The 12,334-nt window shown below is 43.5% G+C and overlaps 1 protein-coding gene across 1 annotated transcript; it reads right to left on the reverse strand.

Annotated features, from left to right (window-relative positions):
- Window positions 1–2,011: 2,011 nt before the first annotated feature.
- On the reverse strand, window positions 2,012–12,329 carry dhx29 (DEAH (Asp-Glu-Ala-His) box polypeptide 29). Its single transcript, XM_086134559.1, has 28 exons — window positions 12,000–12,329; window positions 11,560–11,633; window positions 11,362–11,475; window positions 10,915–11,044; window positions 10,707–10,843; window positions 10,493–10,636; window positions 10,140–10,266; window positions 9,890–10,048; window positions 9,633–9,810; window positions 9,434–9,554; window positions 8,846–9,244; window positions 8,484–8,750; window positions 7,504–7,647; window positions 7,272–7,448; window positions 6,602–6,742; window positions 6,356–6,500; window positions 5,652–5,772; window positions 5,483–5,567; window positions 5,316–5,404; window positions 4,997–5,125; window positions 4,803–4,878; window positions 4,492–4,716; window positions 4,271–4,407; window positions 4,107–4,197; window positions 3,250–3,528; window positions 3,045–3,176; window positions 2,296–2,392; window positions 2,012–2,225 (listed from the first exon to the last, which is right to left on the reverse strand). The coding sequence occupies exons 1-28, from the start codon at window positions 12,181–12,183 to the stop codon at window positions 2,170–2,172; spliced, it is 4,158 nt and encodes a 1,385-aa protein (XP_085990685.1). The 5' UTR covers window positions 12,184–12,329; the 3' UTR covers window positions 2,012–2,169.
- Between the last annotated feature and the right edge of the window lie 5 nt (window positions 12,330–12,334).

Raw genomic sequence — 12,334 nt, forward strand, 5'->3', positions numbered from 1 at the left:
ACTTCTACTACTACTACTACAGTAGTACTACTACTATGTACCAAAGTATGTAGCCTTGTTACCACGATGGTAAATATTGAAATATATAAACAAGGCAAGGCAGCTTTATTTCATCATTGCGAGCGTCGCGGGTGTGCTGGAGCCTATCCCAGCTGTCCTCAGGCGGGGGCTGCACCCTGAATTGGTTGCCAGCCAATCGCAGGGCACACATAGACAAAACACCATTCGCGCTCACAATCACACTTGGGGACAATTAGTGTTCCATGAACCTGCCATGAATGTTTTTGAAATGTGGAAGGAAATCGGAGTACCCGGCGAAAACGCACGCAGGCACGGGGAGAACATGAAAACTCCACGCATGAAGGCCGGGGCCGGAATTGAAGCCCGCGCCTCTGCCCTGTGAGGCGGGCGTGCGAAGCAGGAGGCGGGCGTGCGAAGCAGTCGTCCACCGTGTAGCCGCAGCTTGCGCATTTCACACATACGGTAACTCCGTGTCAATAACATATACTGTAGACGCTAGTATCTTTCCCTAATATATTAATATATGTACAGTATGTGTGAATGAGCGGCAATGTGTTCAATTCGTTTAATTGACTTAATTTAGTTGACAGGGTAGATCTAACACATTCAAGATGGCGACTGTACTTTACGCATTGCAGCAACTGTAAACTCGCCCGATGATTACATACGTCTGTACCGAAAATAGCCAGCTTTCGTGACGGCCGAATAACGTCAAAGCTAACCTGCCAAGTATTTTGTTTCCCGAACGTCACGTGATTATTATGCGGTTGGGACTTTTATGTCGAGAAACAACATGTAAATACATTTATACAATGTGACACGCATTGTCCATTCATAATACTAACGAGGAAGCTAAAAGCGCTATGATGAAGCAAAAGAAGCATAAAATAACTATCTCTTATATTATCATGAGTGAAAAACAATAAAAACTACAGTAACATGATTATTATTTCAGTAATTATTATGAATAATGTATGTTTATTATGTATGGTGTAAGTATAATGGGAAAGACTATGAGTGAATTAAACTACCATTATTGCAGAAACAAGTACATTTGCATAATAAATATAATAGTCTCTGTTATAATGGCATGATATTGGACCATATTCATTTCTGTAGTTTTCTTACTTTGACAAAGAACAAATCTATATCTTTTTTTTTGCTTAGTACGGTGCATTTTTTGAGTAGGCTGCAGTTCAGTTATATTTAAGTCCAATATGTTTGCATTAAAACATTTAAAAGTGCTTGCTTACAAATATTTATTCAGGATCATTAAAAAAAAAACTTTAGGTGAATTATTACATAAGTCCAGTTTTAACCGGTGTTTTGAGGAATTTGCGCCATTGCCTGATGACAGGAAAACTGGGTAGGGTTTCATGTAGCGTTTTAGAGGAAATGAGGACGTTGCGGTGAAATGTGTTTTACTGCCAAGTCATGTTACCACAAGATCATGTGAAAATCACCGGTCCCCATTTTCATACCTTTACATATAGTCTGCCATCTCGAAATTGATTACGAATGAAGGCGAATGAGTGGAATTCGGATCATTGTTTCCTTGTAAATTTCCCAAATGGAAATTGTGAATGTGATTTTACGGTCTGCTCTGCAAATTGTTTTGTTTGCCTAATCAGTTTCATTTTTGAGCAGCCTTATTTTGTTATGCAACTCCAGAAATAGTTGATGAGTGTGTTGACAGTTCAGAATGTCCTCTTCTTGCTCCTATCATTTGTTATATTACTATTCTTAATCTTTCACATCTGGAGCTAAACATTGTCATGTGTTATGATGTACAGGCTGTGAGTGAAACTCTTATCACGGAAGCACACGGAACTTGGAAAGATGCTGTATTCACATTTTTGTGAAGGTTGCCCCAACATGTAAAATTACAATAAAAATACAATACCGGTAGTCTAAAAAAAAATAAAATGATCAAATGTGTATATCTATATATTTTTTTCTCTCATAAAATTAAGACGGCCAAGGAAAGCAATGGAATAAAAAAATCTTTATTGCGACAATTTTTGGCAATGACAGTTCCTCCTATGATTTATATTTTTTTATATGAGGATTATAACCATGACAGAAAATCAATCCTTAGTGACCATAACTTTGTCATTCTCGCGTCAACCATTTTGTCATTTCCATACGTTACGCCATGTTCTCCGACTTGATCAGCTCCAAGATGATTTGGATGGCCCTCTCACCTTGACAAATGGGGGGAAAAAAAAGACCTTGTTTATACTGTTATAATGATGACAGGGGTTTGCTTTTTACCTTCTAAATTCACGCGCGGGTTCTCCAGTTTCTTCTCCAGCAACGAGTCCAGCAACTTCCTCAAGTGTTTGAAAATCACACCGATGCGCACGGGAGCCTACAAAGTGAATGTACCGTATGAAATGATGTTTAATAATAGTTAAAACAATAACACAGTTTATCTTCAAAACGCTGTAGCGAATAAAGAGATTTCCATTTTAGAGGCAAAAATACTGTCTTCCATTTTGTGCTCTATGACTGATTTATGAAGACATCGCAGTGATCCTCAACTGAACCTTACTACAGTTTTTTTCTTTTTCTGGTTCTGAATGTGGAGATGGGTTTTGGCTGCTGTTAAGTGCAGAGGATCTAGTCTGTGAGATAGAAGGGTGCTGGCCACCCCAAAAAACGTCATCAATTATTTTCCTTCACAACTTTAAGCTAATGAAATTAACCAGACAATACAAACAATATATAGTTGCTTTCTTGACTGACTTTAGCGTGTCTCAAAAAGTTGATGAATTTTAAAGTGGCCCTTTCATCCTTCCATTTTTCTACAAGCGGCCCTCAAACGAAAAAGTTTGGACACCCCCGGTCTAAAGGATCACTTGGGAATAGTTAGCTGACCCTAGCTGACTTTTTAAATCCTGTTTAGTGTGGAAAATTCGAGACCAACTTGAATTGAAGCAAGTCGGACAATCCTATCTCATGTTACAAAGTCTCGTTTGAGCGGAAAACAGTCAGCCGGAATGCCCATGATCGGTAGTGACCTGGAAGTGCATCCATCCGTCCAACGATATGAGGCGTTCCCTGTGCTGAATGTCGATGTCCCCTCCGAAGAGCAGCATGGGGAACGGGGATATAAGAGTGGTGTCTCGTAGGTAGATCCTAGTGTACTTCACCTGATGACAAATGAAATACACATATTAATAATAAAATGACAAATATCGTAATCGTTGAGGCGAGGCGTCAGACCTTTTCTTGGTAGAGCAGCCAGCCGTGCGTCTGCAGGTTGCGATTGACGGACGACGGGTGCACCTGCGCTCGGCCCTGCGGCGTCTCTGCCGTGCACGCCACTCGCTCCGAGGCGTCCACGGAGGCGACGCAGAGAATGCGCGCCACGCTGTCGTACAGGCCCGCCGTCAGCGCTGCCCCCAACAACGACACGGGCGCTTTGGATACCACGGGAGCCTGGGTTGCGCGCGACGAGAAGCCCGCCTGGTCCATCATCTTCATCAGCTCCTGCTTCACGTCCTGCATCGCAAAGACTTTATTAGGGACGCATATTTGACTCCACGCTTTATCTTTTCAGCATTTCGTTCTTTTGTTTATTTTTAGGATCCTATTTCTATGTTACCGTAAAAATGATCAAATTAAAAGAATGTCAGGAGGGCTCAATGTCCGTGAGTAAAAACACATTTCTATGCAGAATTGCGTTTTCTGTAAAAATGCTTTGACCTAGTTTAGAAAATAAATTGATTATAAATTACTTTAGAATGTTTGTAGCCGTTTAAAGAAAAACTAAATAAATAAATAATATATATATATATATATATATATAAATTGATTTAAATGTACATGAGACTATTTTAATTTAAAAAATGTGAAAATGTTTTTTTAATTGAAAAATAAATTAGATTTGAATGCAATTTATTACAATAAAATGTACATTTTTTAATTGAAATAAGTTTAATGTATTTTATTATTTATGCTTTTTGCTCCAAAATATTTTAAGCAATTTAGTATGTGGATTAAAAAATTGTTTCTAATATTATGATTCCGATATTTAGTTATGCCAGAGAGTTAATCCCGTGTGTGTGTGTGTGTGTTACCTCTATAGTGGCAAGTGCAGCGCGGTTCAGGAAGTGTTTGCGACAAAAGGACATTTCTGCTTTGTGTCCTTCCTTTTGGGAATTCTTCCAACTAAAATATGGAATAACGTAATCCATCACTTGTTCCCCAAATTCAGATCGTAAAATAGGGGGCCCGTCCATACCCGAGATATGCATTGTAGATGGTCATGTGGTCAGAGTTGGCCAACGCGAGCGCAGCTTTGGCCAGGTTGGCTTCCTCCTTCCTGTTCATGGGTGTGGAGAAGGGAGATTTCTCTGTGATGGCTGCCGCAATGGTCGCCTGGAAACATCACACTGGCGCTGATTAACTCCGCCAACGTCGGTCGGGCAAGCGGTGAAAAGACGCAAAGATGGGAGGTCGTACGATGGGCTCCAGGCAGCCCAAGATGGCGCCGTAGATGAGCATTTTTCCAATCTTGACGTTGACCGGCAGGTTCGCCAGGTGTTGGCCCAGCGGGGTGAGTAGGTGGCAGCTGGGCTGACAGGCACCGATCCTCCGCAGCAGGTTGACTGCGTTCATCACAGACTGAGGCTGCGGGGCGTCAAGGGCGCCGCTTAGGAACGCTTCCGGTGAGCCGTACTCGCATTTCTAAACCAGACGAAAAAAATACATTTTTGTTATTTAGCAAGATAACACCAACAAATTGGCTTATTAATCAACTTATTTTGTTTTACCATAATATGAAGACAAAGCTCCTCTAGCGGCACGCGAAGTATCTCTGGAATGGAGTATTCCATAAACGCATCAAATCTGAGGAGAGAAACGGTCAGACGAGAAAAAAATCCATAAAGAGATCATTACATGATTGTTTTAATAATTTTTTTCATAGTATGATGTCACAGGTTTCCCTGAGGCTGCCACATCTTACCTGTACTTTGGGTAGAGTCGGAAGCAGAAGCCGTTGCGGACACGCCCTGCTCTGCCCTGCCTCTGCAGGGCGCTGGCTTTGGACACAAACGTCTCCACCAAGGAACTCATCTGGCTGCTTTCATGGTACCTGAACCACACATGGCACACCACATACATTGAATGAACACAGCGGTCTGAATATGTTCAGTGGGATTCTACATGCTCAGTTTACAGTGCTGCATGAAAGGTTGTACTTATTTATTTTCATGACTCAGCTTCTGGATTACAGCACCGTGCCCATTCCCAAGTGACCTATCAAGAGCACACGTTTCCCTTACTTGTTCTCCTTGGTTTTTCCCGTGTCGATGACAAACACGACATCGGGAATGGTCACGCCCGTCTCTGCGATGTTGGTGGACAACACAATCTTAAAAGAAAAAAAAAAAGAAAAAGGCTGACTTTTGGCGCTCCAATTTTTCAAACTTTGATTACCAAAGTACAGTACCTTCCTGATACCAGCAGGGGGCACGGTGAAAGCCGCGGCCTGCTCCTTCGATGACAGTGTCGAGTGCAGAGCAACGATCCTGAACCTTTAAGTTCCGCGCAGGATTTTAAACGTTCAGTTAACTGTGGTTTGAATTGTTCTTTAACCTGCATTGGTGTACTGACGTCACCTGTTTTTATCCTTAAAGCGCTTGTCTGAGGACAGCAAGTCAAAGAGTTGCTGGATGTGAGCCAGGCCGGGCAGAAAGACCAGAACAGCACCATCCAGTGCTGTGAATTGTGGAGCTTTATCTAGGAGAGGATGATGAAGGGGAAAAAAAAAATTACACATACATAATTTATCATGTGTGTGCCTCATAAAATTGTGTAAGGTAAGGTGTTAGATTTTTGAAATAGATTTTATTGAATTTTTGTTTGATATTTAAAAAAAAAGCCAAGCTATTTCGGTCAATGTTTTTGTAATTCAATAAAATAAATTGGGATATTTTTTTGGGATGCCTCGTATCTTTTGTAATGACATTTCTGCTGTTTGCCTATTACTAAAAAAAGTGGGTCAAGGTGTTGTATTTGTTTTCTAATTTTGTTTTGTTTTGGGGGGGGGGGCATTTAATAGTTGCCCATTAGCTGAAAAGGGTAGGAAAAGGTTATTCGGTGGGAAATTAAGGGGGGGGGGGGAGAGTTATTATAAACAGGTTAAAAAACAAAAGTTTTCAGTCTTTTTTTTGCCCTTGGCATTGTGTGTGAGTGTGTGTTTCCCCATATGACCACAGAACTGAAGCACATTTCTGAGTCACATTTCCGTCAAAGCTGCTCTTCAATATGGTCTGACTAAACCCACATCTAATAGTTTGGCCATGACATGCTTGTGTGGTACCGAGGTAGCTGATGAGCTCCACCAGCAGTTCCATGTTGATTTTGTTGGGGTTCATGTACTGCAGCACCTGCCGAGTCCTGCAGCTGAAGTGGTCCAGGTCGGGACCTAAATCCCAACCTGGTGACGAGTCCCTCACGATCACCTCCTGAGAATCAGCCCAAAGCGAGATCGGATACGTCAGATACCACGACTTCAGCAGTCGACAACCTGAGATAGCGTCACCGCTGACTACGCCTAGACCTTTACCTGGTGCTGTAACGTCTTTCCGCCTTTTTGCGTGACGGCGACGCTCACTTCCTCTTCCTCCTCCAGGACCTTCTGGCAGTATTCCGAGTCCTTCTCCAGGACGTAGCCCGTCTCCTCCACAATGTCCTCCAAATGGAACACCTGAAGAAAAGCAGGTTTTGCACTGACAGACAATGGGGGGGAAAGAAGCTAACTGCTGTGAAATAAAACGAAAGCAAAATGGGCTGCTAACAAACCTAAAAATTCATGAAAACTACGTGAAGTAAAAAAATAAATAAAAAATAAGAACTAACTAATGAAAATATCCAAAACGTAAAAACAACATTCATACAGAAGCTACCGATGGGCACAACTCGCACGCTGAGTCACTCCACACGCAAACTGGTTAACAGCACACCAACTATACACCCTCATTCGCCGACACCCATGTCACTCACCAATCCAAGACAGGACTTTCAAAAGTCGTACAGTCACATACATGATACTACTACGCGAGGATGGCAACCTCTAGTGGACAAAAATAATACCCACGACTCCCATACAGGTTGTTGTTTTTAAGATTGGAAAATATTTTAAAATCCGATAATTCAAATCGATGAGATACATTTACTTGCTCCGTTTCCATGGTAATGATTCATCGTCATTCGTCTCCATAATGGAGTCTGCTCACCTCCACCGGGAAGGTCCGTCCCGGGATGTTAAGTACGGGGCAGCGGTTGAAATAGTTTGAGAACTTGTGACAATCGGCGGTGGCGCTCATGAGGATCAACTGCAGGTCTGCCCGCCTGGAGGCCACGTCCTTGAGGATGGTGAGCAGGAAGTCGGATTGGACGCTGCGCTCGTGCACCTGCAGAAATTTCAGGGTGAGTCATTTGTAATGACAACAGAGATTTTGGCCGTACCTCGTCTACGATGACGTGCGTCAGGGCGCTGAGGTGTCGGTCGTGCTGGAGCTTTCGCAACAGAACTCCTGTGGTGCAGTACAACAAGCGAGTCCACTCGCCTGACTGGTTCTCCATCCTGATCTGGTAGCCGCAAAGTGACGACTGAAGACAACAAAAAAAAACAAGGGTTGTAAGTGTACCTACTGGATGGCATGTCTGTGTCAGAGTTCTGAGATTCGGGGTCCAAATCTTGGCTCCTTGCATGTTCTCCCCATCCTAGTGTGGTTAATGCCTCCCACATTCCAAAAGCATGCAAAGTTCTAAATTGTCCACAGGTGTGAATGTGATTTATGACTGCTTGTACAAAGTATGTCTCTACGTGTCTTGTGGCTAGTAACAAGTTCAGGATGTACCCTGCTTCTCTTGCCAATTTCAGGTTAGTTCAAGCATACCCTTTGAGATTCATCTGAGTGTGAATGCTTGTTTGTCTATTAAGTCACATATTTTGGAAATTCTGGTTTACTTTTTTTTAAGTTTTAATTTTTTTCTAAATATTTCTTGCTTTTTTAAAATTTCTTGATATTTTAGTTGATTTAGATTTTTTTTTTAAAGTTGATTTTAAAATCAAACATTTAAATTTAACTTGAAACGTTATCTAAATAAATGTTTCCATTTTCTTGACGGTTATTTTTGTGGAATATTTTTGTGATTTTTGGGGGGGAAATTTTAGTGGAAATTCTTTTTATTTAGATCAATAGTTTGTAGATTTTTTTTTTCAAAATCTAATTTATTCTCCGATGTTCTCTTTGTTTTAATGAAAGCTTTTTGTTCTTTCAGATTTTCTTGAAACCTATAGTGCAAAATTTTGATTTGTATAGTGTTGCAATTTTAGTGGAAGTATGATTCCGCTGAATTTTTGTTAAAATTGGACAGTTTTGTTAAATTTTCCTTAAAATATTTCACGAAAAGAAGCTAGCAGGCTAGAAAGGAGAGTTTACCTTTGAACCCGGCCCGTCCTGGCAGCCGAGCTCCTGGCTGACCCTGCAGGCCAGACTCATGGCGGAGATCCGTCGTGGCTGCGTGACGACGATGTTACAGGCTCGAGCCGCCTCCCCTCCGAGCAGCAGCTCTTCGAGGAGGAACTGTGGGATCTGCGTGCTTTTGCCGCTGCCCGTCTCGCCGGCCACCACCACCACGCGGTGGCGCCGCAGGGCTTCCAGGATATGTTGACGGTGCTGGAAGACGGGAAGCTGCTCTCGTTCGGCCTTGAAGGACAAAAAATATTTTAAAATTCAAGATCCCCAAAATTTGAGAGCAGGGGTGTGTAGACTTTTACTCCCACTCTAGATGCATGTCTCACCAGGAGTCTCTGAGCCAGGCGGGATGTCCTGAGCTTCGTGAGGAGTTCTCTTGACGTTCGCAGCGCTCCTTCCTGTTCCTTCTGACCTCTCCTTCCCTCCATCTTCTCCTCTTCATCCCCTCTTGCTTTCTCCGTGATATCAAGGGAGGCCAGGTTCTCCCAGGAGTCCTCTGCTTCTTCCTCCTCCGCAGTGCCAAGCCGAGTCTGCCCATCGGATTGAGACTCGAGCCCGTGTTGGTGGTGGTGTTGCTGCTGCTTGAGGCGGGTCAGGAGTCGGGCGATGAACTGGTCTCGGGGCTTGTGGGCGGCGCTGCGCGTCTCTTCCTGCTGCTGCTGCTCACCATCCCGCCACTCCAGCCACACGTCCCGGTAGGTTGGGGGGAGGAGCTGGTGCACCGACTACGGATATGATCGTATAAAATTAAAAATGAACACAAATAAAATAGACTTTGAAATAGTAAATTGCCTATTTTCATGTTTTCATTAAGTACTTGTTTCTTGTCTGCATGTCCCAACTTTAATTTAACTGCAGATGGGAAATCATGCAGTGGAGTCAAGCGCCACCTGCTGGTAAAAGCCGTGCACTACCTGTCCTTTCACCAGGTTGTAAAGCGCCAGAGTGGCACCCAGATGCTGAGCCTGCATGCCGTCCTCGGTCAGGATGGTCGGACAAACTTCCAAAACGTCTTCCGTCCTCTGAACGCGCACCCTCGTGTCAATTAAAAAAAATCGACAGAATTCCGTCAACACCAACCATGCATGAGACAAAAAAAAAAAACTCACTTACTTGCACCTCCAGTATTTGCCCGCAGCCACTTTGTGGAAGGCCGGTGCCGGACTCCTGGGAAGGTTTTTGCGCACCCAGTCGATAAGGAACTGCTTCGGGGACTTGCCTGTCCAACTGCGTGCAGTGTAGTCAAAGTTACGAATGTCCTTTGGCTCATGCTTCTTCTTCGGTTGCGCGACTGAGGGCAACGTGTTGAATAAGGTCAGCGGTGCATTCAAGAAAAAAAAAATCGAAACGAAGATTCTTTTAAGATGTACCTTTGTCTGCCGGGGCCTCTTTTTCCGCCCTCTCAAACAAGTTGAAACCGATTTCCTCTTTGTCCTCATTGACAGATGGCGTCGACATCTCCTTTCGGGGTGCGTCCACCACTTTAATGGCAGGGTTGAATATGGGGTGCGACTCTAACGGCTTCATCTCTAACATATTTGAGTGAAAATCCAGAAAGTTTGTTGACATTGTAACAGTCCCGAAATGAGAAATTGTAAAGTATACGATATGATGAAGAACCTTGCTGAATGATGCGTATTCTGTCCTGCGCCATCCGCTGAGCTGCCTTGTCTCCTTTGGTTTTGGCCGCCATTGCCATTTCTTTGGCGTCGTAGAGCTGAGCGGTCAGGATCAAATACCTGTCGTTCTGCAAACCAAATATCAATATATTTAGTTCAAACTTTTAGTGATCCAAAAGACAATTTTCACGCTTTTTGATATTAAATAAGTTGAGATAATTTATAGCTCAGTTCTCATCATTTTCCTTTGTCGTCCTTTCAGTGAAGACTTTGTACCCAATTAAAACAAATCTAATAGCGCACAATTCCAATCACAACCATGATTGAAATAATAGTTTTGTTCATCAGGCTTACCGGATCAAACCTTTCGTCTAATTCGGGGTTGCGTTGCGACGTTTTCTCTCCTTCTACCTCCTCACCATCGTCTTCATCGCTGCTCTGCTCGGCGTACCTTAAGATCCAATCTTTCATACGTGCGTCATCATCCTTCACGGACACCTGGAAAGCACAATTACGGTTTGGATGAATGGCAGAATACGACGACTTCCCGTTTTTGTTAACTGCACACCTTGCTGGCGTCTTTGGAAGGGGGCATTATGGGTAGCTCGGGGCTCTGGGTTCGGGGTCGGACAGGGGGCTGGAAACGGGGCCGATTCCTCTGACTCTCCTCCTGCATCTGCTGGCTGAAACCTTCAGGAAGCTCGTCTGCGAATTCAACATCTTACATGGAGCAGCTCGAAGGACGAGCTCGGAATTTACAGTTTGTGAAAGGTTACCATCTCGAAGGTTCAGGCAGAGCCAGTCGAGGGCAGAGTGGAGATCACCTCCGTAGAGCACGCTGGTCTTCATGGCCTCCTCGATATGCTCCCGCTTGAAGTCGAACTTCTGCAGGGCTGTGTACAGATCCTACATGCAGAAAAAAAAAGCGGAAAAAATTCGACAGTGTCGTCGCACATAAACCTGACAGTGTCTGACATCCAGATTACGTCTGTGGTGGGGTGGAAACGCAATTTGCGTACACAGTACGTTTCCATCACTCGTCACCACTTTGTGAGACGGTAACTTCTTTTGCTTTGAAATTAAGAATGTTAGAATGCTACTTGAATCGGCGCCTGTGTAGTTACTGATGGCCAATGATTGACTCTGAAACCAACTCATTCAATTATTTGTTGTTGGGTTTTTTCTCTGGAGAAAACAAGAGTTGTGATTGTGTTCAACCTGACCAAAAGTTTCTTGCTGGTGAGTCTTCCCGACACAGGCCCCTTGTCGCCATTCTCCTGCCGGAAGTCATTGATCAGCTTTATGATCTTTTTCTCCAGGTCAGCTTGGATAGAAACCTGAAGCAGACAAATCCCCACACACAACGTTTATTAAGAGGTGCAACAGAACACATCAAATGCATAACTAAAAATCCCACTTACTTTCAGGATAGATTTGTCCGACCCACCGCCTGTCTCCACCTGGGCATTGTTTGACAGAGTGTAGGTCTTTGGAGCTGAAAATTTGGTTTTGAAAGCAAGTTACTTTTTCGTGTCACGTAATACTATACACAATACAAACATATTTATTCAACATTATTCGTGTTATTGTAGATTGCAGTAGAATAAAGACACACCACATTATACTTGGGACGATTTCTAATTTTGTGGCACTCCCCTGGAGCTAAACAAGGTGGCCAAGATATAAACCGAAATTTCGACTACAGTTCTACTGGTGTTGTAGTCCTAATGTTGTGTCTGGTGATTCTATGCCCATCATTAGGCTGCATTACGGAAGCACTGAAAACACATTGGAACACAAAACTAGGGTTTATCATTGACGTTGAGTTTTTTAAAAAAAATCAACGGATGTTTAATGTCACCTTTCGACTTGTTGTCTTTGGCTGTTTTGCTCTGCTTGCTGCTCCCTGGTTGCTTCTTCGGCTCGTCCGCCGCACCATTCCCAACCGTGGGAGCACTAGCCCGGCCTGATACGGCTGCAGTTCCCACGGTGCCGGAGGCAACAGCGACCACCGGAGGGGTTGATCTCTTCTTCTTACCGCCCATTCAGCCACCCACTGTAAATAAATAATGATGATAACCAGTTTGTGTGCTTACAAAAAGAGAAGGAATAGAATCCACGCTCGCAATTAGGTCGTGCGTATAGTGGGTAACGTTCTGAGAGCCACATACGGCCAGTCGGCCACCGTAGATCACG

Source organism: Hippocampus guttulatus, chromosome 17 (assembly GCF_054856545.1).
Source record: "Hippocampus guttulatus isolate MCC_2025c chromosome 17, RoL_Hgut_1.0, whole genome shotgun sequence".
NCBI classification, from domain to species: Eukaryota; Metazoa; Chordata; class Actinopteri; order Syngnathiformes; family Syngnathidae; genus Hippocampus; species Hippocampus guttulatus.

Excerpts from the sequence above, each read along its gene's own strand:
- dhx29 (XM_086134559.1), bottom strand. The coding sequence starts at position 12,183 with ATGGGCGGTAAGAAGAAGAGATCAACCCCTCCGGTGGTCGCTGTTGCC. Across the intron at positions 10,267-10,492 it reads TAGACGAAAGGTTTGATCCG|AACGACAGGTATTTGATCCT; the intron begins GTAAGCCTGATG and ends TTTGGTTTGCAG. Across the intron at positions 5,773-6,355 it reads GGAGCTCATCAGCTACCTCG|ATAAAGCTCCACAATTCACA; the intron begins GTACCACACAAG and ends ATCCTCTCCTAG.